At 35.7% G+C, this 26,249-nt stretch overlaps 1 protein-coding gene across 1 annotated transcript; it reads right to left on the reverse strand.

The window, feature by feature from the left end:
- Positions 1 to 1,429: 1,429 nt before the first annotated feature.
- Positions 1,430 to 3,135, reverse strand: LOC112164051 (survival of motor neuron-related-splicing factor 30; the record flags this gene model as incomplete). Its single annotated transcript, XM_024300296.2, has 3 exons — positions 1,430 to 1,944; positions 2,364 to 2,492; positions 2,938 to 3,135. Coding segments are annotated over 3 exons (498 nt in total), but the record flags the coding sequence as incomplete, so codon positions are not given.
- Between the last annotated feature and the right edge of the window lie 23,114 nt (positions 3,136 to 26,249).

Raw genomic sequence — 26,249 nt, forward strand, 5'->3', positions numbered from 1 at the left:
GAGAGAGCTGCTGCAGATTGATCTCCTTTTTTATGCTTAGAGGTTGTCTTCATCTTTCTTATTGTGTAGGAAATCCAAAACCTAAAAGACACTACTACAAAAAGGTCATCAGACAACGGTGGATTTCTGTTGTCTGATGACCAAGCTCACCGTGGTCTAAGTGAGTGTTGTGTGATTGAAAAATCAGACAACGGTGATTCCACCGTTGTGTGATAACAGTTTGCTTAACAGAAAACCTATTTCCGTTGTGTGAATTCTGCGCGGGCATGTGCCTGGCATGGCATGCTTGGGGATGCCTCAACACATTCAGACAACAGAAAGAAATTTTTCTATTGTCTGAGATTCATAACACATAACAGATATAACTCATTCTTTGTTGTCTGAGGTTCATAACACACAACCACTACTACAAAAAGGTCATCAGACGACGGTGAATTTGTGTTGTGTGATGACCAAGCTCACCGTGGTCTAAGTGAGTGTTGTGTGATTGAAAAATCAGACAACGGTGATTTCACCGTTGTGTGATAATAGTTTGCTCAACAGAAATACCTATTTCCGTTGTGTGAGTTCTGCGCAGCATGTGCCTGGCATGACATGCGCGGCGATGCCTCGGCACATTCAGACAACAGAAGATGAAATTTTGCCGTTGTCTGAGATTCATAACACACAACAAGTATGACTTATTCTTTGTTGTCTGAGATTCATAACACACAACGGATATAACTCATTCTTTGTTGTCTGAGATTCATAACACACAACTGATATAACTCATTATTTGTTGTCTGAGACTACTAACAGACAACGGATATAACTTAATATTTGTTGTCTGAGGTAAGTAACACACAACTGAAGTAAAATTATCTCTCTTGTCTGTTGATTACTCAGACAACAGTGATCATTTTATTTCTGTTGTGTGTTATGAATCTCACACAACCGAATTTTGTTTTCTTTTGTTGTTGGTTGTTAGTTCACACAACAACTATATTTGGTTATCCGTTGTGTGAATACTGTAATCAATTGGGTACCAACTAGTGACTGTTGTAGGAGAAGCCTCAATTTTGAACTCTTTTACATTCATACAACACATTGTTTTGTATTGTGTTGTATGACTAAACCTTGAACAACAAGAACAATATCAATATAAATGTTTGTCCAGAATAATGCTCAATATATTACCATATAAACAATACTCTAATCCATATATATCATTCAAGAACCATTATTCAAGCATCAATACATTCAAGTAACAAGATAATGCACCAAGAGCATTCTTAGCTAGCTACACATGAATAAAAAAACTAAGCTTCTAGCATTGAATGCCTATCTCAGCTTTAAATTTTGCAGCTTCTTGTTTGTACTGTTTAGACCTGGAGATAGTGCCAGAAATGAGCAATGCATCCTTCTCCTGGTTATATTCATTCTAATTCCATTTCTCCTGTCAATTCCCATCCCAGCTATTCAATATGCAAGGCCATATAGACCAATGTTCTGCCATTTGGCGATGATCCCTCCTGGGAACCAGAGTAGTACCAACAAAGATGGCTCAACAAGGAAAGCTCTACCTAAGCCCCTAAAAAATCTCTGACCTCTGGTGATATGAAACCGTTCATTCATTTATAGACAAAAACACATATTCAATAGGAGAAGCAAACTATTACAGCAACAATAACCACGGTCGTAAGAGCATTACAGGTTTTAATACTACCAAAGGTTTTTAGCTAACAAGCTCAGATTGGACCTTTTTGACTAGGTACAGGGAAGGTAGATTTGGAGCTAAGGAGCCTCATCATCATTCTCAGCTGCTCCCCCTTTGAGATGCAAATGCTTTTCTCTCTTTTGAAAGTCTGTCAAACCCTTCCCACTGCCAGTCACCCCAACCTTTCCAAAAGGATCGTCAGGAGACTTGAAGATGCTCTCCCGCTTGCGTCCAGATAAATAACCACTCTGAAAAAAAAAAAAAGTTACAAATCTAGAATGTGCAATCGGTAGTAGTAAATGAAGGTTTTTTCTATTGCCTTGTATTCTTTTTTTTTTTTGTTTGTCAAAATAGAGTATACTTATACTTGATGCATAATGTCTTGACGGCCATAGCAAAGTTATCTTACAATTAAAGTTGAGCACTGCAGATTTACTTATTTTAGATATATACTAAATTGTAGACCTGAAACAACACTAACCGCAATATAATACAAGCAAAAATAAAAAATTGTGTTTCTGTACCTTTTTATATTGGTTCCCTCACTCCAAAAAATAATGGGGAATCAAATACGTGCATAAATAAAATGGTAACTGTAGATTACTGTAACTTGATAAAGATCAGAGCAATTTTGCAAGCAGAATGAAACGCATAAATACCAACTTACCTTCTTAGTCTTGCCTTTGGTAGTTTGGAACTGCTGCCAAGCATTTTGATGCTTGTTCTGAGTGACTTCCAACTGCTCCATCCTCATTTTTGACTTAAAAGCATGTATCTTCTTGCGTTTGCCAATTTTCTGCAGATTTTGGAGTTGGCAAGCATCAGTATAAAAAGAAAAGTCAGAAAGATGTTCAAAAATTGTACCATAACTTCTGGTATTGTAGGAAATGATAGATCACAAAATAATTTCAATCACCCTACAAACTAGTTTGGTGACTCAACCCACCAGAAACTTTGTGAATTGTGAAAAAAAGAAAAAAAAACCCTAAATTGCAACGCTCCAAACCTAAGTTGCTTTTAGTTAGATTAGTACTTAATAGTGAACTACTGAACATTGTATTATTCCCATATTACATAGATGGGGTAAAGTGCAAACTTGCAAAAGGAATGCTCTGTGGGTCATTTTTTTGGCGAGAAAAGTTCTGGGAGTCTTGTCAGCAGATAGAGGGACCCCATTAGAGCTACCATTACCACACCCACACATCTAGTTTATTATACAATGATAGAGATGGAAAAATTACCACATCCTTAGGATCATCCGGTTCTATACGAAGCTTTGCCGGTAGGCTTCGTGATTGGAAGTCAACAGAAGCAGCTTGTGCAATTTTCCTTTTGATTGCTTGTTTTGTAGCTTCAGCAACTTTTTCCGCTTCCAACAATGCATTGACAGCCCCTTCTTGAATTGGCCTTACATTGGCTGGATCCACCTGAGAGGAGAATCGTCAGTGACGAATAACATTTGCAAAATTTAATAATACACATAAAAGGAGTAGATGAAGCAAACTAAGGACTGTATGTGATTTAAAAAGGAACAAACAGTTGGATCCCTTTCCAAACTTCGGATAATAACTAGACAAACTCTTGAGGAGAAAATCTATGTTATCTAAAACTGCATTTTAGGTGATATAACTTTGAAGAACCATTTAACAAATCATTGGCTCGTTAGTTGAAAATCGTTATATAGACCAGATGAAAATTCACTGCATATATAGAATAATATGAACTTCAGGTAAACAGGTTTCAATTAAACAAAACTATGTAATCATAGATCACAATTTCATAACCTAAAGACCCGATTGTGGAGAAACTAAACCAGAACAGACTACAGAGCAATGGGCAATAAGCCCGCTGGATTAATCAACTAAGGAAAGCTATTTAAAGCAGCAAACAAGCAACAACTTCAACTACCACAATAATTACAGAATAACACTAAGATACAGCAGCACTACAATTTGAAAATAAGCAAACAATGGAAAACCGTAGGATGGTTACTGGTTTGAAAGCAAGAAGATATATGTAAGGAAAAAGAAACAAACCTCTGATGCCAAATCATCAAACCTGTTGTTGAAGACTTGACAATATCTTTGTTTGTTCTGCAAGCATTTGTTCCAGCTCAGAAACATCATGCCTGCAAATGAACTTTTATTAAACAATCAGAATGTTACTATATCCCAAATTAAGTCGGTTATCCTAACTACGTCGGGTTGGGTTTTACTTTGGATTTTCATATCAGAAACGATTTAATAATAAATTGATGTATTGGACTGGGTTTGTTCCTTCTGATGCTACAAAAACAATGACCAATATAAGTCATCCTGAGATCATTGACTGATTGATTTCCTAATGGCTTATCTTCAATCAATTCTAACAGCAGATAACAGCAAAAATAGGCTCAAACCTTGCTTCAAACATCTGAATTATCAAAGGACAAAATTCAATAAAGACAACTGAAACAATTTCGTTATGAAACCCAAAGCATTATATCATATAGTTAAAAATTCTAACTTGACACTATGCCAAAAATGCCTTCAGACGACAGATTATATCTGTCGTCTGATGAAGTAAAAATCTGTTGTCTAGGTGGCTGCCGTCTCTAAGCCATTCAGACGACAAATATTCTCCGTCGTTGATAATGCACTCAGATGACAGTAATCTGTCGTCTGAAGTACCTAATATTGAAGAATCGGAGTCTATCTGTCGTCTGAAACACCATACAACTACATATTAATGTTGTTGGAAATTCACTTCATCAACGGATTCAAAAAATATCTGTCGATGTAGTTAATGTAAGATGACGGAGTTTTTGTTGTTTCTGTCGTTTGATTGAACTACTATTAAGCTTAGTTGATGCTTCTGTCATCTGATTTGAAAAACAACGACAGTTATATGTTGACTGATTTTGTATGCAACAACATAATTCTGTTGTTTAAAGTTGGTAGAAACAACATATCGATCACCTACTTCTGTTGTCTGAGAGCTCTTTGAACTCTACTTTTCTGTTGTTTGAACGTTGTAGAAACAACATATCAACACCTACTTCTGTTGTCTGAGAGTTATTTGAACTCTACTTTTCTGTTGTTTGAACGTGGTAGAAACAACATATCAATCACCTTCTTCTGTTGTCTGAGAGCTCTTTGAACTCTACTTTTCTGTTGTTTGAACTTGGTAGAAACAACATATCAACCGCCTATTTCTGTTGTCTAAGAGCTCTTTGAACTCTACTTTTCTGTTGTTTGAACTTCGTAGAAACAACAGATGATCATTTGTTTATGTTGTTTTTATTTTCTTGATACAACATAAATTGTGCTGTATTTTCTTGATACAACATAAACCTTCATATATCTATTGCCTTTCAACCATTTCAACATCAGTCATTTACAATCATCAAAACCATAAAATTGGACTAAAACCAGCATTGAAAATGATGGCTAGGTTTCATTAATTACATCAACATCATCCAAAATACAATCCATAGTTCCAACTCTAAACCTAGCCAACAGTGACATTATGATCGAGAGAACCAAAAAACCATCTTATCTCGATCATTTACCTAGTGCACCAAGTCAAAAACCTATAAGGTAAAGAAAGAGTAGCTAGACAGAGCAACTGCATGCATAATTTAAGTTCATCAACACTTTCCATCAGTTGTATATAAATGCACAAAAGCAGTTCCAAGTGCTACTCATCTACCTTAAACAGAACCAAAGTTAGAACTGTATAACATGATTTGCCCATTCAGCTCGAACCACATCATGATGCCTTCTCTTCTTTTGAGCATTCTTTTGCAATTTCCTTAAGGCTTGGTTAGTTTGTTCATCAAAGATCGACTTCTTCATTGTTGAAACCATCTGTACATTCACAAAATGGAAAGAAACAACAAATGACTTTTAGGAAATATATAACAAAAAAGGCCAACTCAGTTATAGGAAAAAGGAAACAAAACAATATCAATTTAATACATATTCACCAATATTCAAATACATGAAATTCACGAAGTTAAAATACATGTAGTGTTAAGACCAAATCCTCACCAACCTAATCTCTTCTGCAAATCCATTACCAGCAGCCCAAAGAGCCTTGCAACGATTATGTATCTCAGCCTAATTCATCTAGATGCCAATCTGTTCTGTTCCCAAGTTGAACCAAAACCTTAGAAGTGAGACAGGGAGCCAAGATAACTAGCACTCTATAAAAAGTATAGTGAAACAAACTAACCAATTCATATGAACAGGTGGGGTGATCAACTCTTCACTTACTGCAGCATTGCTAAATCTACTAACACTTCTCCCTGAAGATCACATCAGAAACAATTTCATTACATAAATTTGTGAAGGGTAAACAGAGGAAAGAGAAAAAACCCACGAGAGCTAAACAAAAGACTGCAAAAAGTAAAGAATACAAAGGTAAAGGTGGTGTCACCTTGAGAGAGAAGCTTAGAAGCAGACCTAGCAGAGAGAGCGAGAGAGTAAGGAGGAGACTCTCCGAGCTGCCATGTCCACAGACAATAATAACTCTTCAGAGGCCCTTATCCTCTTCTTGTTATATTACAATGTCCTCTATTTCTGCGCAAAAAGAATCCCAGTAAACAAACTCTTTTCTCTCCCTCTAAACCAGTGGAGTAAGGATCTATAAGCAAGTGACTCAAGTATACAGTTTTACAAAATCGTAATAAGGTATGGAGCATAAACCACAGAACATGAGCATTTGATTTTTTTTTTTCGCTGATCAAATACGATATACAGACAGTGGCGGAACCAGGATGGCAAAATGGGTTAGGCTAATTTTAAGTATGAGTAAGGACAATGAAAATAGTTACTATTTTCTTTCGTTAAAAAAAAAAAAAAAAACAAAAAAAACAAAAAACAAACAAACAAACAAAAAACAAAAAAAGTGAAAAATTATAACATACCGGTTTGGGGACGAGGAAACCGGAGAACAAATTCCAGAAACTCATGAAGAAGCCCATGACAATTGCAGCGATTTGATGGCCAGGAGTTGGGGTAACCACCATCATTCCATACATTGAGAAGTATGTAAAACACATGAATATAAAGTAGTAGAAATACAAAAATTTCTCAACTTTAAATTCGTAGCTGATCATGGTAAATAAAAGAAGGGAATAAATGATGGTTTGTATAGCAACATAAATCGTCTCAATGGCCACCTTCATCACAAAATGTTCATAAAAAGTTAATAAATAAATAACAAAGCAGAATGTATAATTTGGTGTTTGGCAAAAACAAATACAAAAGTGAGTCTATGTTCGAATAGATTACCTGAGCAAATGCATAAGGCAACTCTGAATACATTCCTGCTGCTCTTTCTCGATAGAAAACTGTTCTCTCAATCGTAACCACAGATTGCACAGCAGAAGCATTTCCCGCTCCAAGGAAAAGAACAGCAGAATAGGTTGCTCCCAGAAGGTTAACAATATCTTGTTGTTTCCCTCTATTGACAAATCATATGTGTAAGAACTCTAGGAGACAATATTTACAGAAAAAGGAATGAAAAACCTGATGGCATTGCACTACAAACAGAAATATATATATATATATATATATATATTTATCCAATCCAATTAACCAAACATTTCCATGACCAAACATAATTATCCAATCCAATTGACCAATTCCATTTGACCATTTGTGTCTTTCATACACTGATACACAGAGACACAGACTCATATAAATATATAATCATTATTCATTAATCCAACAAGCCACAAGGCCACAAAGCAATTTCCATCCCTCTCTGTCTTTCAACGAAGCAGCCAAGCAATCAAGCATATAAATTATAATTAAAAAAAAAAACTGATCAAGCTGCTTAGCTGCATATAAATATATAATCAATTAACCAAAGAAGCCACAACCCACAAAGCAGTTTCAATTTTCAAATGAAGACTCACAGATTCACAGTCCGCACGTTCTCAGTTTCTCACCTCCTTCCTCCTGTCTACTCCGACTGCTCGTCTTCCTGAGTTCCGGCCTCCGCTCTCCCCAAGACTCCAACTCTCCAAGAGTAAGATTTAAGACTATTTAATCAAAAACAGAGAGTTAGTTACTGAGATTGGGTTGAAAATTGAAATAATTGGTTACTTGACTTACTGGGTTCATGAAATTTCAGATGAGGGACTGAGGGAGATTGAGAGTTGTGAAATTTCAAATAATCAAATCTATTAACTGGAGATCGATGGGTCGGAGACCAACATCCCAACAATGAAGTATAGAGAGAAGGTTTACTTACAGTGGGTCGAAGCAAAGCCGTGGGTCGGCGGTTCAGCGGTTCGAGATTACGAATAGGAAGACTGAGACTGAGAGGCTAAGGGAGTGAGATGACTAACTGAGAGGTTAGAGCTAGCTTAGAGATAAGGCCGAACCGTCGAACTTTACGGTGGGTCGGCGGCAACTGAAACTGAGGGACAGAGGGAGTGAGTCGAAGAGAGGCTGAGGGTCAGGGTCAGTAGAAATCTCGAATAGAGGCTGAGGGTGTAGATCCGGACTTGCAGTCGGAAGCATGTGGTGCTGACTTTCGATATCGTTGGATGACGCAGCCTGGGTCAACTTATTGGAGGCCGAAGAGTCCATTGGTAGTGGCGATGTCACCGGATGATGTTCGGAGGTAGAAGATGGAGAATTGAGAAACCAGATCTACTTTCTCTCTCTTCGTACTGTCTTCTCTCATCTCTACGCTTCAATTTCTATTTCCTTGAAGAACTTGACTTGACCCTGCTTTGGTTGTTGGTTTGTAGACCGATATGGAAGACCAACGAGGGTGGAAGAGCATCGAAGAAGAGGTGCTGCTAGGTTTGGGTCTGGGAGATGGAAAATGAGTTTTCTAATTTTTTTTTCACCAAGTGTGGGAAAGCACCGGGGGGGGGGGGGTGGGGGGTCTAGGTCTATTAAAAGATAATAAGTTTTAGTTCAGCCAAAAAGAGGTTTTTGTCCACACAAGAAGAAATAATTTCTTCATTTACTCAGACAACAGAATTCTGTTGTCTGAGTTTTCTAAATTACAACAAACTAAAAAAAAATTGATCTAGTATTGATTTTGATACTATTTAGACAACAGAAATAGTTAAAACTGTCGTCTGAAGACATTCAAAAAAATCAGACAACAGAAAAAACCTCTTCTGTCGTCTGAGGGGTATGGTCTGAAGCATTTTTTGGCATAGTGTGAACTAAAAAACTGACAGAAAGCTAAATAAGTAAATATCAATTGGTGCTAACAGATTTTGAAGACCTTGCAAATCATGTTCCTACATAATGCTATCAGTCAATCAAAAGAAATAAAAAAAAAACTTAGAAAAACATCAATGAAGATAGGAAACGGCAACCTGATTTAAGCAGAAAAGATTAACAGTTTGGCCTGATCAAGTCTAGTCTCATAAACCCCATATTTTCCACTGAAAACCATAACCAGTACAGTTCACAAAATAACAACAAAGATGAATAAAATTACCAGCCCAACCTCTTTTCTTGTTTCCAGTACAAACCTCTCCCCCTTCAATATGTACAACCTCCAGATTAAGCACAGACTACAAAAATAAAAAACCAAATTCAACCTATGAACAATTCAATCAAAAAGACCTCAATGTAGGCTAGAAGCAGAGGCATATATATATATATATATATATATATATATATATATATATTTATATAGTTGTAGATACAAACCACAATTTGTTGTCAATCACCAAAATCTGCTTAAAACTTGACCATCTAAGTACCGAGACAAAGCTAAACTGTCTATCCTAATACTGCAATGTGCACTCATATACTCACTATCTTAAAACACAAAACACACTTGCAAAGTTTGTAATAAATGTGCATTGCTCACAGCTCAAAAAGCCAAAAAAAGAAAGAAAGAAAAGTAGCATTCCTGATTTTCAGATAATCTTGACAAGAGGACGTTCAATTTTCACTCTTTCTGCTTCTCTAAAGCAAAGAAGAGAGCAATTGTAAGCAAGTAAGGTAATTTTTCCCCCAACTGCAAAGCCAAAGCAAAACCTAATTGAGATATGCAAACCTAAATTCCACAGAATCATTTAACTATGCACACACACACACACTGTTCTCAAAGTAAATAAATTGAAAGGGTGCCAAGGACCAATCGGAGCTGTAGAGGCCATGGTTGACGAAGAAAATCAACCAAACAACAAGACAAATATAAATACCGCAGTAGGGAATGAGATCTGGCGGCTCTGTTTCGGTGGAGCCCGTGCTTCACCGCCATTGCTAATCGATACCTGGAATTCAATCAGCTTCAATAGAAAGGGAAAAAAAAAAAAGGGATTCATTCCCTATTGGATAGAGCGATGTGGTGGTCAGAGAATCAGAATCCATCGGTAAAGTAAAACATGAGTGAACCCAGGTGGAGGAGATGTGGGGATTTGGGTCGGTATATCGGGGAAGAAAGTGGAGTGAACCAGATGAAAGACTGAGAGAAAGGTTTCACGAGACAGAGACAGAGACAGAGAGAGAGAGAGAGTGAGTGTGTCGAGAAACCATAGATTGCAGATTGATGATATCGAATACGCCATTGCTAAACCTCCAGGGAAAAACCTCCAACTGAACACTACCTTCAAAGAGAATGGGCTAGGATTGGGGGTTAGGGTTATGAGGTAGAAGGTCTTGGGGGACTGTTTGGGGGGAGAGGTCGAGAAATTGAAGTTCTTTCGGGGCCAGATCCATGGTTGATTCAAGATAGCTCGAAGCTTTAGGGCCAAAGATCGAAAATTTGGGGGAGATTTGGAGAGAGAGAGAGAGAGAGAGAGAGAGAGAGAGAGAGAGAGAGAGAGAGAGAGAGAGGGCAGAAAGAGGGATATTAGGAACGGAAGAAAGATAGTAGAAGAAGAAGACGAACGAGAGGTGGCATAAGAAAGGTGGAGTGAACCTTGATCGAGAGTATTGATTTCAATAAAGACTACATAAGTTGTTTAGCACTTGAGTGGGAGACTTCAAGTTTCTCCAACAACAGAAAATTAATGGACCGTTGTATGAGTATATGATTACAAAACAGGCTGAGAGGGAAAATTTGCCGCCTGTGACTCGTTTCATTTGAGTTAAATTAATTTTGCTACGCTGTGCAATTTGCTTCCATGCTCAGACAACAGAACTATGACAATCTGTTGTGTAAATTTGTGCAACTTGCACTAGGTGTACCTAGAGGATTTCTCAAGGTTCATGCAACATTCATTATACAACAGATATCAAAAAAACGGTTGTGTGAATAATTCAAATTGAGGTCCTTCTGGGAGGGAATTATGTGCTCATTTCCCTCCATCTAGGCCTCATATTCACACAACGGAAACTTCTTAACTCAGTTGTGCAATACCTTCCTAAGAAAAAAGTTTTCAATTTTCTTACATTCACACAACAGAAACATATTTGTACCGTTGTATGATAGAGTTTGTGTTAACACACAACAGCAAATTTTAGTTCTGTTGTGTGATGAGTGTTGTGTGTTTCGATTTTTGTAGTAGTGAACAGATATAACTCATTCTTTGTTATCTGAGGTTCATAACACACAACCGATTTTACTCATTCTTTGTTGTCTGAGATATGTAACACACAACAGATATAACTCTGTTTTTGTTGTCTGAGATATCTAACACACAACCAAAGTGAAATTATCTCCCTTGTCTGTTGATTCACTTAGACAACATAGATTATTTTATTTCTATTGTGTGTTATAAATCTCACACAACAAAATTTTGTTTTCTTTTGTTGTTGGTTGTTAGTTCACACAACAATTATATTTGGTTAGCTGTGGTGTGAATAACGTAATCAACTTGGGTAACAACTAATAATTGTTGTGGGAAAAGCCTTAATTTTGAACTCTTTTACAGTCATACAACAAATTATTTTGTATTGTGTTGTATGAATGAAATTTGGACAACAAGAAGAATATCCATATAAAAGTTTTTTTTTTTTTTTCCAGAAATAATGCTCAATATATGACCATAGAAACAGTACTATAATCCTTATAATTCAAGCTAGGACAACATAGAGAATTGAGTCTGTACTTGTAAAATGTTCTAGCTAGGAAGACCTAAACTACATAGATTACTGCTGCTTTCCTTTAATGCACCTTCATTTGTTCTTGTAGAAGCTCTCTTGTAGGCAAAGATGATAAGCAATCTTTCAATCTCTTAAGCCATCGATCCTACACATGATGGACAAGGACCCTGCAAAAGCTCTAATATTGACTCCAGTTCTGCTCACCCAATGACCTTACCCTTTGAAGACATTCAAGACTCTAGCTGATTGAAACATTCTTCAACAAGTCCTAAATGCTCTGTCCACAGTGCCATTATGTACCCATACATCTGCAAGTCTGCAACCATGCAGATTATAATAAATTTTTACATTAGTTTCTTGTGGCCATGCATTCAAAATGACATTAATTGCATGCTGCTGTTGAACACAAGTTTTGAGTGAGTACTTAGCAGGTTACCAAAGAAATTAACAACTAAAGTATGTTGGAAAACATAACTACTGGAATAGAGAGACCAACAAAATATGCTCAATAGAAATATACAGAGTGACACAAACTAAACTAGCACAAGTAACACATCAAAAACAGACACCTCTATAACTTGGAAAAACTTACGAACCATAGGCCTCATAACCTAGAGCAAATAAAAGCTAAAAAAAAAAAACAGCAAAGAAATAAACTCGAGCCTTTGTGATGATGTCATTAAACATAATGGAATCATTCTATAGAGGAACTAAAGAAAACATGAACTCGTATTTCTTGTGAGGGGTTTCCCAACCACCAGAGAGAAACCTCAAAGAGACAAACTAGTGAATATCCTTAAAATATTTCCTCAACTACTCTAGAGTCCTTGAGAACATTTAATAACTCTTGCACACCTGGTGTACATACTCTTGTATGCGTACAAGTGGAGTGCTTGTGTTTGTAAATGTATGGCAACAAAAGAAAAAGGAACCTCAGATTGCAAGGTAATCAAGATACTATATGTACCAAGTTTTCAAATAACAGAACAAATCAGCTATTGATAAATATACTGAAGAAATCCCAAACATGAGGATCAGGCAGACAGAAGACGATATCATTCACCTAATGGCTAACTTAGGCCTCCTACCAAGTAGCAAGCGATGAATAATCACTGCAAGTTTAGCTGCTAGACGCTATCACTGAATCTAAATAAAGCAATTTTGGTTTGATTTAAAATAAGGACACAACTGATTCAGCAAAAAACTGGGAACAATGACTGTTAAGCTCACAAGAAAAAGCAATATCAAGGCTTCCTTTGGTACTGGCTGCAAATTACTGTTTTCAACTTCTATCTATATACAACCCAAACTTTGTCACCAGGGAAGCATCCCAACCAAAAATACATATAAACCTTGCCTTCAAAATTGAGAGTGGGCTATCCTACATACACATTACAGAGTCAATGAGTATCTGGTGAAAGAAAAGATTGAGTGCCAATTGAGCAGATATAAATATTGAAGTGTGGAATGAGAATGCATTTGACATGAATGAAGAAAGATAAATCTTCTCAAACTATATGGTCAGCTAAATGAAACGCACAATGTTTCTGTTAAAAACATAATTGTATGAAATAAAATAGCACAAACATAAATCAATAACCTCTCCTAAGAACGTGATTCCCTATTAAGATTAATAATATAGTATCAATGACATGGTAAGGTGAAGATCACATATGTAAGTCATTTACCTTTGGATAAATCCCATGAGGGTTCTTAGGACAATCCTTGCTCAGGTGACCAGTCTCGTTATAGATGAATCACTTGGCAAATTTAGTTCCTCCTACATCACCAGATGAACAAATATGAATAACATAACAATGACATGAGCATAACTGTCATGTTGATCTAAAATCAGTTCATCAAAGATGTGCAATACATCACTAAGCAAGCACACTAAAACCTAGCCCCTTAATATATTCTGCAAACACCACATAAGGATCAAACCAACTCATCTGTAATCTAAATATAGCAGTAACTTACCATCTTGAAGAGGTAAGGGGCATCTAGAAAATGAATGCCCGGTTTCCCCACAATTATAACATAACCTCCCTCCATATCATTCTCATTCTTCTTTTTGCAATTCTTCAAACTATGCCGCGTTGTCAACAAAACAAACACACACACACACACACACACACACACACACACACACACACACACATATATATATATCTGCAAAATATCATTTAAACAAAAACCCTTCAACATAAGTTCAATCCACAACATAAGTATTTACATCACTAAATGTTATACACATTTATAATCCATATTTCCATCTGCCAGTAACCAATTTCTGCATCCCTCACCAATCTCATACAGAACCCACATAAACCCAGAAAGAGAAAACAGAAACTAAACCAGAATTGGGTACGAGAATCATAGCACCTTGTGCTTATCCCACTCAGCTTTCTCAAGGCAAAGCTTGGCAATATGGTCTATGCCTTTACAAGTGTTTGTTATCATTGGAGTTGTCATTTCCATTTTCTCTCCATCGGATTGAGTTTTAAGAATAAAAACTGGTGTGCTCATCTCCATTTTCTCCTCTGTGGTATTCTAGAAAAGCATAAGAACAAGGTAACAGTCGAATGAAAAAGAAAAGAAAAAAAATTGGCATTAAGTGATTCATTAAGAGTTTAAGACAAAACATTATATACTAAATCATTAGGACAATCGAGAAATTCTCAAAATTAAAAAGGAAGAAATTTCAAAGTACGTTACCGTATTCAGCTAAGACATTGAACGATTGTGAAGCACCATTGAAATCAAAACCAGTCTTTCCCGGCATCGTTGCCCCTCTATTAAGTAAGGTTAATTTCACACAATCACAAAAACTGAATTAAATAATGACAAAAAATCTGAAGATAGCAAAAACATTCAAAATAGTGAACTTTCAAAATTTTGAACTTCACCATCTCCAACGAAATTCATGATAAAAAATTCCCAATTTAGACTCTAAAATGAATAACCCAATAGAGAAGCTAACCAATTGCAACCAATGACCTCCTCGGCTCAGTAACCCATACTATTTGAAAGACCGTGTTGACAAATCCATCAGCTGCTCTTCCAAGTTGATAGAAACGGTGACGACGAAATCCTCATGGCACAGTTCGGAGAAAATTCTGAATCGGAAAGGCATCGTCTTCCTTTTTAGGGTTTTTTGATGAAGAGAGAGGCGTCTACGTGCAGGGGAGGAGTAAGAAGTAGTGAAGGTTTTAAGGGTTGAAAGCATTTTGGGTGTTTGGGTGGTTTGAGATTTCAAAGTGATTCATGAAATTTCAGGAAAATTTTGGGGTTTCAAAACTACAAGAGAGAGATGACAAGAGAAAGATATATGAGAGAATGAGGGACATGGCCGTCACGGAGCTTGGCGTGCTCAGGAAGAAAAGGCAAAGTTTGAGGTTGAAATGGAGTGATTTTAGAACTGGCTGGGTTCTTGGCCGGGAAGGATTGAAGATGAAAAATTGGGTTTTTAGGTTTTGATGGAAGAGGGGAAATGTTCGGGTAGAAGTCTTATTTTGACTTGAGTGTGGAAGAGAGAGAATGAAAGGAAAAGAAATGATTTGAACTTCAAATATTACTTCTCAAGTCGATCCCACAACAGAAACACAACACACTGTCATAAGAGTGTATGACATAAAATCAAAATGTCAAAACATGGAGGGAAATATGCCGCCTGCTGCATTTTGAGCCAAAATGCTGCCACCTATGTTCCCACTTCACACAACAGAAAAGTATAACTTCTGTTGTCTAATTTCTACAGCTTGCACAAGATTTACCTAGTGGAAGATATCCAAGTAAGCTTCCTCAAAATTTGGCGTCTAGTTTTCAATCACACAACGGAAAATGTCAAGCACCGTTGTACTAAGTACCCCAAATTTCAAATTTCAAGAGGCAACCAAGGCTCGAGAGTGGACAGAAATTTGCCGCTAAATTTTTAAGACTCAGACAACGGACAATACTTAATTGAGTTGTACGTGCAATGTAGTTCTAAGAAAAAAAGTTATCACTTTGTTGACATTCACACAATAGAACATTACTAATACCATTGTACAATAGATTTTACTTAAACACACAACATAAGATTTATGTTCCGTTGTATGATTAATGTTGTGTGATTAAATTTTTGTAGTAGTGAGAATTAGGGTTCACGTCTTAGGTGGAGTTTTCCTATTGGCTCTTGAACTTGATGACTTATTCCAACCATTCACATCATGCCATTTGTCCATATTAAGCTTAAATATGAAGCACAAACTCGTCCTCGGGCTTCTTGGTGTGATTTGGACCTCGAAACATAAATTTCCGTCCAACCTTAGATTCACGCGCAGCCTGACCTTCTTATACTAAATTGGCAATAACTTCCTCTAGAAAAATGATATTGACAAGCTGCAAAAAGATTTGAAAACTAGACATCCGAGCATAAAGATCAGTATCTGGTTTAGCCGGAACTGGTCTCAGTGATCTGTCGAATTTGACTAATTTGCACAGGCAGATTTGCCAATTTTGCCTTTCAATCCATTTTTTATTTCTTTTCTTCTTCTTTACTCCAAGATATCTATAAAACAAATAAACAAAGTAAATAACTAGAAAATACACTAAACTAACAAAGAAAGTATAGAGATTAACGTTATTAACATCGCATAAATATGCTCTTATCAATGATTTAGGTCAAGTTCTCTGTGTAAATACTGTAGGTAGTTTGGAGGGAGTTAAAGTTTTAATAGAGTAGTTTTGGGGCTGATGTGAGTAAAAAGTCCATTTAGCCCTCTTTTTGGGGGTCACTAGTGTCACACATGAATCAAACTAACGGAGCTTTGATGGAAAGTTGACGTGGGTACAACGTTGACAACAAAATATAAGCCCAGGTATCATTTTGACAGTCCTCAGAGTCTCCAGACACTGTTTGTGCATTTTTCTCCTTTTTATTTTTTTATTTTTTTAATCATATTTTAACCTATTATGTTCTTCTTTTTGTAAGATGAGATGCATTCCTACCTAGATTTGAAATCCAAATGAAAAAAGAAAGTGTCTAAACTTATTTCTACTCCCATTCTAGGCATGACGCCAAATCCTTGTAGAATGTAGTCAGATACTACTATTATAAATGCAAGGCCTCTTCACAGCAAAAGCACAACATTTGAAAATCTCACATCCTACAGGAAGAGAGAAAGACAATACAATTAACTTCAATTGATGTCATAGAGATTGACGATTTCGACGACGATCAAGCTAGAAAACAAATGGTTCAGGCTAAGGACTCGATCGAAAAGGCATGCAGAAACATGGAGGTGCCGTCATGGACCAAGCAAATAACTGTGAGGTCTATAGTCACAAGCCTTTATCTTAGCATCATCTTCAACTTGATCGTGTGCAAGCTCAAGAAGGATGAAGCTTTACAAATGTTCAAGACTTACAAGAACGGAGTTGAGAATCAACTTAGTAAAAAGATCAAGGTCTTAAGGAGTGATAGAGGTGGTGAATATGAAGCACCATTTGCTGAGTTTTGTGCTCAACATGGAATCTTTCACCAATCTAGCCACTACTCCTTATTCTCCCCAACAAAATGGTATTACTAAACGTAAGAACCGTACATTGAAAGATATCAATGATGAAAGCTATATTGATAAGTTCTGGAGCACCCCAGAATTACTTTCTGCTAACTATATTCTCGGCATTGCTTTCTGCTAAGTATATTCTCAAAAATTACTTAATAAGAAGTTGGATAAAACACCATACGAGTTATGGAAAGGTTGAAGACCTTATAAATATCTCAAAGTGTGGGAGTGTGTAGCTAAGGTAGCAGTTCCTAAACCTAACAAGGTTATAAGAGGACCCAAAACCATTAATTGTGTATTCATTGGTTATGCTTCTAATAGTAGTACATATCAATTCCTAGTGCATAAATTAGAAAAGGTAGATAAACATGTGCATACAGTTATTGAGTCAAGGAATGCTGAACAATTTGAGAATGTTTCTCTTGTAAAGTTTCACAAGAACTAAGTTGAAGAGAAGTTATGATGATGCTAACAGTAGCCATCATGAATGAAGGAAATGAGAAGCTGGATCAAAAGGATCTAAAAGTCTATACCAGATGGAGTAAGACGGCAAAAACATCAAAGTCGTTTGGTCCAGATTTTCTAACTTTTTTTGTTAGAAAATAAGCCTCAAAGTTATAAGGAATCCATGTCTTCTCCAAAAGCTCCATGTTGGAAATAGGCTATTGATGTTGAAGTTGATTCCATTTTACAGAATCACACTTGAGAACTGGTAGATCTTCCTCCTAGAAATAAACCATTAGGATACAAGTGAATTTTAAAAGGAAGATGATAGCTAATGGATTAATTGACAAGTATAAAACGAGACTTGTAGCAAAAGGAAGGCTTAGACTACTTCGATACTTATTCACCATTTCCTCAATCACATTCATTAGAATGTTTGGCAATTGCTGCTTTACAATCTTGAAATACATCAAATGGATGTTAAGACGGCATTTCTAAATAGTGATTTAGAAGAGAAAATATATATGGAATAACCAGAAAGATTCATAGTCCTAGTCAAGAGAGAAAAGTATATAGGCTTGCAAAATCTCTATTAAGAAAGCACCAAAACAATGGCATCAAAAATTTAACAATGTAATGCTATCAAATGGATTCAAGATCAATAAGAATGATAGTTGTGTTTACACAAAAAGCACTCAAAATGGTTACGTCATGGTATGTCTATATATAGACGACATGCTTATAATTGGTAGCAATAATATGATCAATATATACTATCGAGAAAATATTGACTAGTAAATTTGACATGAAAGATGTCGGAGTTGCCGATGTTATATTGGGAATCAAAATTTCCAAAACATCTAATGGATTAGTTTTGTCTCAATCACATTATATTGAGAAAATACTAAATAAGTTTGGTAAGTATGATATCAAAAACTCCACATGACGTTAACCTTCATTTAATGAAGAATATGGGTGAAGGCATATCCCATTTGGAATATGCAAGGATAATTGAAAGTTCTGATACAAAATATTCACAAGTGGATATGTTTTTACGTTAGGAGGTGTATGTGTGGCTGTATGTTGGAAATCTACAAAGCAAACATGTTAGCAAGGTCCACAGTGGAATTTGAATTCATTGCTTTGGATAAAGCTAGTAAAGAAGCCGAGTGGCCTCGTAGCTTTTAGAAGATATTCTAAATTAGCCAAAACATGTGCCTGCAATTTGTATACATTGTGATAGTTAATCAGCTATTGGAAGGGCACATAGGAATATGTATAATGGTAAGTACAGACATATAGGTTGATGACATAATACTGTAAGACAACTACTCTCAAATGGTATAATTACCATTGAATATATAAAGTCCAAAGATAATTTAGTGGACTCATTTACGAAAGGTTTGACTAAAGACCAAGTTTGTAAATCATTAATTGAGAGGAATGAGATTGAAGCCTATGAATTAAAAATCTTCATGATGGAATGGAGCATTGTGGAGATAACTTCTCCTACCCACTCTGATGATGAAATAGTGCTATGTCTGCAAGGTGAATTAGGATAAGTTGAGCTTTTAATGATTCCTATGATTTGAAAACTCAAGTGGAGTATAGCAGAATACTCTAAAGCAGGAAGTCACCTATATCATGAGAAATGAGGCCATTTCTTTGAGAATTTTGGGCTAAATTCTCTAAACCTTTGATGAATAATGGGTATTGTCTATGGCCGAAAGGACACAACGATAGAACAAGATGTGTTTGGAAAGATATTATGTGATTACTATTGTCTGGGTTTACACTAACGGCTGAATAGTATAAGACAACATGTTCACTATTTAGTTAGCCGATAGTACATCACTAGAGAAGATTCAAGGCCAAAAACTAGCTATCTTGATATGATATCTTACCAACCGTACTCTCTCAACATCTCCATTATCAATTTTCATTCATGTAGGGGATTGTTAGTAAATTTAATCCAAATATTAAGTTCATTTGAATTATATATATATATATATATATATATACATATCCTATACAGAGCGGAGCTCCGCTTTGAAATTAACGTGTGAAGTTCGAGTTTTGGGTCACTTTTCGGTCGCATATCCACATCTTGACCATTCAGTTTTTAGGTACTAGTGTGTAAATCATCTCTGCAAATTTTCAGCCAAAATGATGATCGTTAAGGTATCTAACTAGCTTAAACCAATAGACGGACTGAATCTGTCAACCTGAACCGTACTAGCTTTAAGGCAGTTATCAATGCCTTAACGATCATCATTTTGACTGAAAATTTGCATAGATGATCTATACACTAGTACCTAAAAATTGAACGGTCAATATGTGGACATGCGACCGAAAAGTAACCCAAAACTCGAATTTCACACGTTAATTCCAAAACGGATCTCCACTCTATATAGGATATGTGTGTGTGTATGTGTGTGTATAGCCAATCTCAAGTGCGGACGTCTGTACCTAAGCAAAATGTACATATTTCCATTTTTTTCCCACTTACCAATCACACATTTACATCTTAACCGTTCAGTTTTTAGGTCATAATGTATAGATCATCTATGCAAAATTTCAGCTAAATTAGTGATCGTTTAGGCATTCAAAACTGCAATTTACTGAACGGTTAAGATGTAAATGTGTGATCGGAAAGTGGGGGAAAATGGAAATCCGTACCTTTTACTTAGGTACAGATGTCCGCACCCAAGAAGCACTATATATATATATATATATATATATATATATATATATATATATATACACAGTCCGGTTCTGAATAGGACGTTCGCACTTCGCTAAAGTGCCGACATCGACGCAGCTGAGGAGTTCCAGGCGGCACGCGGCTTGCAGGAGGGAGGCCGGAGGCATCCCAGACTGTTCTACGCAGCGTTCGAGGTCAAAGGAGGTCGGGGTTGTAGGTTCTGGGCAGCAACCTGACCTGTAACTGCAGGTTTTCTGCAGCAAGCTGCAACCATGTCGCGGGCAAATCCACCGACTGTAGACCGCTCCGTCCGACCCCTGCCTTCCGTCCGCCAAGCCCCGCCGCTCCGTCGAACCCCGAGCCGAGCTGCAACGGCGACGTTAGTACTTTAGCAACAGTGCGGATGTCCTATATATATATATATATATATATATATGAAAGAAGTAACTGATCATCTTATCCAGAGGTTATAAGGCCACCTCCAACCCAAGAAGACAAAGTGCTAAAGGGGCATTTTTTAGCCCAATCCAACTCCAACCCAACAAGTTAAAGGTCAAAGTGTTAAAAATTAGGGCTATAGGTGAGTATAAAGGGCTAAATTTAGCCCTAAAGATGCCCTTTAAAAAAATTGGATCAGAAAGTTGTGGCCCATGAATTGGGAGTGGAATGTGACATAAGCATGACGTCAGCAACGGCTAGTTGCTGACCGTTGGGATTTTTTTTAAAGCCGTTTATAGCCATTGGTCAATATTTTTTTTATAGCTGTTTATAGCCTTTGGTCAATTTAAAAAAAAAAAATTTACACTATAAATACATATCACCTCAACCTTCTTTTTCACATCTTCCATCTACTTCCTTATATGTATCTCTCTATTCTAAATCTTTCATTTTCTCCCTATTCTTAATCTCTCATTTATTCTAAACCTTCATCAGCTTGATACTTTTTTCTTTTTTGTTTAAACACTTTCGAAATGAGTTCTAATTGGTTCAATAAGTGGCAAGAAAGGTTACGCGCAGAAGAGGATGAAGAGATGGAAATGCATGCAACACAAGTTATGACGACGGTAGCTAGTTGGTTGGCAAATAATCAACTCTGTCCACAACCGCAATGGGGTGGGTCGGTTACCGGGCGCAAATACATCCCTCGATTTCATTCGGGTGCGAACGATGATCTACTGCAAAAGTACTTTGTCAAAAATTCGGTGTACCCACCAGAAATATTCAGACGCCGCTACCGAATGAGGAGTGAATTTTTTCTTCGCCCACTAGACGATGTCCAGTCAGCTAACCCCTACTTCAAGCAAAAACGTGACAATAAAGGGCAACTCCGCTTTTCGCCTCATGTGAAATTGACTTGCGCACTCCGAATGATGGCTTACGGACAAGTGGCAGACTTTCTTGATGAAAACTTCATGATGGCTATATCTACTGCTATAGAAAACTTCGGTGAATTTTGTCGTACGATCGTCACCATGTACCAGCAACGATATCTTCGAGCACCAAACATAGAGGATCTGGAAAGGCACCATGAATTAGATCTTTGCTATGTGATTGAGTTTTCAAAGCTTTCAATTTGTGATTTTAATAATTGTCAGGGTTGTCACTGACAAGTGTTTGTATTTTCTTAATTTGTTGTGTTCCTTTTTAAATGCTTTTGTCATGAATAAAATAAATATTGAGAATATGATTCCATTCCGAATTCAACTTTATTTCATTTCGAAATCAGCTTTATTCCATTTTGAAATTAGTTTTATTCCATTTCAAAATCAGCTAGAGATATTTTTGATTATCTTAAAAAAAAAAGGATTAAATACTGTTTACTCCCTATATTTATAGGGTTTCATCGTTTCAGTCCCTGACTTTCGAATTTCACCTAAAAAGTCCCTGAACTCTCAATTTCCTCCCAATTGGTGCATGCCGTCAAAATTTTATGTTAAAGTTGCTGAAATGTCTATTATGCCCTCGCTTAATTTTTTTTCTCTCTCTTTTATTTCTTTTTTTTCATTTCACCTCTTGAAGGTCTATGGATTGGAACCATCTTGATGAGGAGATGAACAGAATGAGCCGAGAGAGCCGGAAGAAGAAGAGGTAAAAAGAAAAAAGAAAAAAAGTAATTGAGGGTATAATAGACTTTTTAGGAGAAAATAACGGAGTTTTTGACGGATGCTTGACGGCAGGGACCAATTGGGAGAAAATTAGGAGTTCATGGACTTTTTAGGTGAAATTCGAAGGTCAAAACTGAAACGATGAAACCCTATAAGTACAGGGAGTAAACAGTATTTAACCCAAAAAAAAAATACAACTGAAAAAATATTTTTTATCATAAAAATGATTTCAATTACTATAACTAAATTGCTGATAAAAAATAAGAACACACACACACACACACATATATATAACATATCAAAAATGTTAAAATATATTTTAGGGCTATAATTTAGCATTGACGGGTTGGAGACGGTTGATGTCACATCGATGAATGATACAGAATTCAAGGCTAAAATTTAGCCCTTTGGGGTTAGAGATGGCCTTTCAAACTAAAAGCAACGAACCATTATAACCTTATACAATGGAAGTTGCTGGTGCATGTCCATATATATGACAAATGGTATGTCCTTTCAATAGATGCTTTAGACTCATATATATACAAATGTTATCCTACCACTTTGCATCCAATCTTTTGCATAAGAAATTTTGTCAGTCTTCAAAGGATCGTTATGCATTCCATATTAGAGTTTAAGAGATTGAGAGAGAATAGACACAATCAACATTCGTCCATCCTCTAGCTTGAAGTGCTTCCTCTAGAAGAAGTTTGATTGTTGTACTCAAGGGAGATATTTGTCAAGAACCCTTCAAGCACCGACGAGGAGGCAATTTCGTCTTAAGAAGATAGAACTAAGTTCTAGACTCGATCACTATTTGTAAACATTTTGCTTCCCTTTTTGTTTGCTGTTTTAAGTTTGAAATTACTCTGTATTTATGTTTTGAATATAGCAAATACTTAATTACTTTTTTAACAGTACCTACTAGTTATATAATTTTATTTTTGATGAAAGAAAGTACAACAAAATAGCTAAATAGAAGCTCCCCTAAAATGCTAGCTAGTTATATAATTTAATAATATCTCAAGCAAGGAACCGACATGGAGACTCATATCTAAAGCTAAGGTAGCTTAGTAAACTAACATCAATTTCTGAAGCAAGGAATTAGTTTAAACACTGACATATTAGGCCATCTCCAATGAGAGGACTCTACCAAGGTTTTTGACCCTTTTGAGCACTTTATGGACTCCAACAAGCATTATTTTCAAAGCTAAATGAGTGAGGCCAGGGCCTAATGGCCTCAAGAGGCAAAGTCTGGCCCTGAAGGTGACCAGGTTCATATCACGGACCACATCATGAAATGAGAGAGATGCTAAAATTTTTTAGCATTTTGATCAAGTGGGGGTGCCACATGGCAATCTGCCACCGGTTTCTCATTTGTAAAAATTGATTTTGAGGTCCAAAATCAATCAAACACAAAGGTAAGAAATTAGAAGCATCCTAATTAAATTTAAAGTTTTTATTTCTTTTTCATTTTTTCACACACAATTTCCTAGTGGGCATTGTAAAACTTCTACATTTTCTTTGATTTAAAAAAAAAATCTATACTTCCAACATCAACAAAAAAAAAACCACATTTTCTAACTTTTTCTTTATGAAAATATATTTTTGTCTTGGGAAGTTCTAGTTGGACCTCCAAAATTGATATTTGGACCTCCAAATTTGATATTTGGACCTCTCCTACTTATTAAACCTCCAATTCACTTTTTTGAATACTTAAATAACTAAGTAGAGACCTCCTTAATTCTACCAAAACACCCTTGAATAATTAAATATGTATCATCAACAATTTATTGTTGTTGTTGTTTTTTTTTGTTTTTCTTATCTCTATCAATTCAATCATGAAGAATTGTGTGAATATGCTTCCTATATTTTTGGTGTACTTTTGATGGAACCAGAAAGTGATTCTTGGAGAATCCGAACAAGTAGACAATTATAGACATTTTTCTATTAATCCAAATCATAGTTTTGTTTGTTTGTTTTGCAATATGGATGGTTCTGGAAAAGACTTTGGTTCTCAAAAAAATAATGTATATACATTGATTAAATCTAACTAAAAGCTTGGATCTTAATTAGTAATAACTAGACCAAGATATTCAATAAATTTAGTTTAAGGAAATTTCAAATTCATATTGTTTTTAAGGTTTACTTTTGTGTTAAATGATGGGGCCATGTATAGAAATTAATTATCTTCACTTAATTATTTTAGGTAAATTATAAAGTTATATAGGTAATATAAGGAATTTTGAAAAAAAAAAATTGAATGCTATATTAATAAGGGAGGTAAGAAGAAAAATTTTCTCTCTTTGTCTTTATTTGTCTTTTCATATGAGTTGACAAAATCTATTGATAATTAAAAAAAAATGGAGGTCCAAATTTCAAATTTGGAGGTCCAACTAGAACCACCCTTTTGTCTTACCAAATCTACAACTTATATGAAAAAATAATTTTTGGTTGAAGCTTTAATTTTAATTTTTTAATTTTTTAATTTTTAAATTTTTTAAATTTTTTTGGGGTCCTGGAGAAGGGAGGGTGGGATTGAATACGGAAATTTAAAAATCATAAGTACAGAATATCATAAATTTTAAAAGGGAAGTTCTAGTTAGATCTCCAAATTTAATATTTGGACCTCCATCTTTAATTTTTATTAGATTTTGTCAACTTATGTGAAATGACAAATAAGGATTTATAATATATATATATATATATATATATATATATATTCAAACACATATTATTCTTGCCTCCATGACAGACCTCTTCAATTTTTCTGTTTACTTGCAAAGTATATATATTCTTCCTCCATCATCTTCTTTTTTACTCTTTCTGTTTTCATTCAAAGAGAGAAAAAAGATAACGCCAAAACATTAACTCATGTTATTATTGAATCCCAAATATGATTGCAAAAACAACCCAATCCAATTGGAGTACCATCGACCCAAAACAAGAAAAAAATTTGGAGTTGCAAATTCATGGAATCATGGCTATCGTCTCCAAACCCACCTTACAAACAGAGACTTAAGATTCCAAATTCAAAGGTCCTTCTGACCTTCTCCAAATTGTACAAAAACAAAAATTACATCTTGAGAGACTGCCTGATGAATTATACTTCCGTCTTTGAAACTCCAACCCCATAGTTGGGAAATACATAAATAAAGAGGGCATATCGACTTCCATAATCACTGAGTCAGATGAATATGATGGTTAGAGAATGGTGGAAGAAGATGAAGATATAGAATCTAGGTTTTAATAAAAGGATGGTAAAAAGGTTGTGGGTGGAGATCTAAGATTAACTTGCTTAGACCAAATTTCCATTCGATTGAGATCACTTGTTTCAACTTCACGTTATTGTATGTAGTTCATGATTATAAATAAAAAAATTTCTTCATGTTAGTTGTGTAAAGGTGTTTTGGTAAAATTAAGGAGGTCTAATTAGCTAAATAAGTATTCAAAAAAGTGATTTGGAGGTTTAATAAGCAGGAGAGGTCCAAATATCAAATTTGGAGGTCTAAATAGAACCACCCATTTTAAAAATATGATTTAAAATAAAATAAAAAAAATTTAGAGGGCTAAAATTTTGCCCTTCTCTATTAGAGATGATCCATCAATACTTGAATAAACAATATTATTTAAAGCTCTGGACCAAATCCCTTACAGGAGATGGCCTTTAGTGTAGGATATGTGTCCATTAAATTATAAGAACATAAACCTATCCAACGAGCTAAATATAAG

Source organism: Rosa chinensis, chromosome 5, assembly GCF_002994745.2.
Source record: "Rosa chinensis cultivar Old Blush chromosome 5, RchiOBHm-V2, whole genome shotgun sequence".
Taxonomy (NCBI): Eukaryota; Viridiplantae; Streptophyta; class Magnoliopsida; order Rosales; family Rosaceae; genus Rosa; species Rosa chinensis.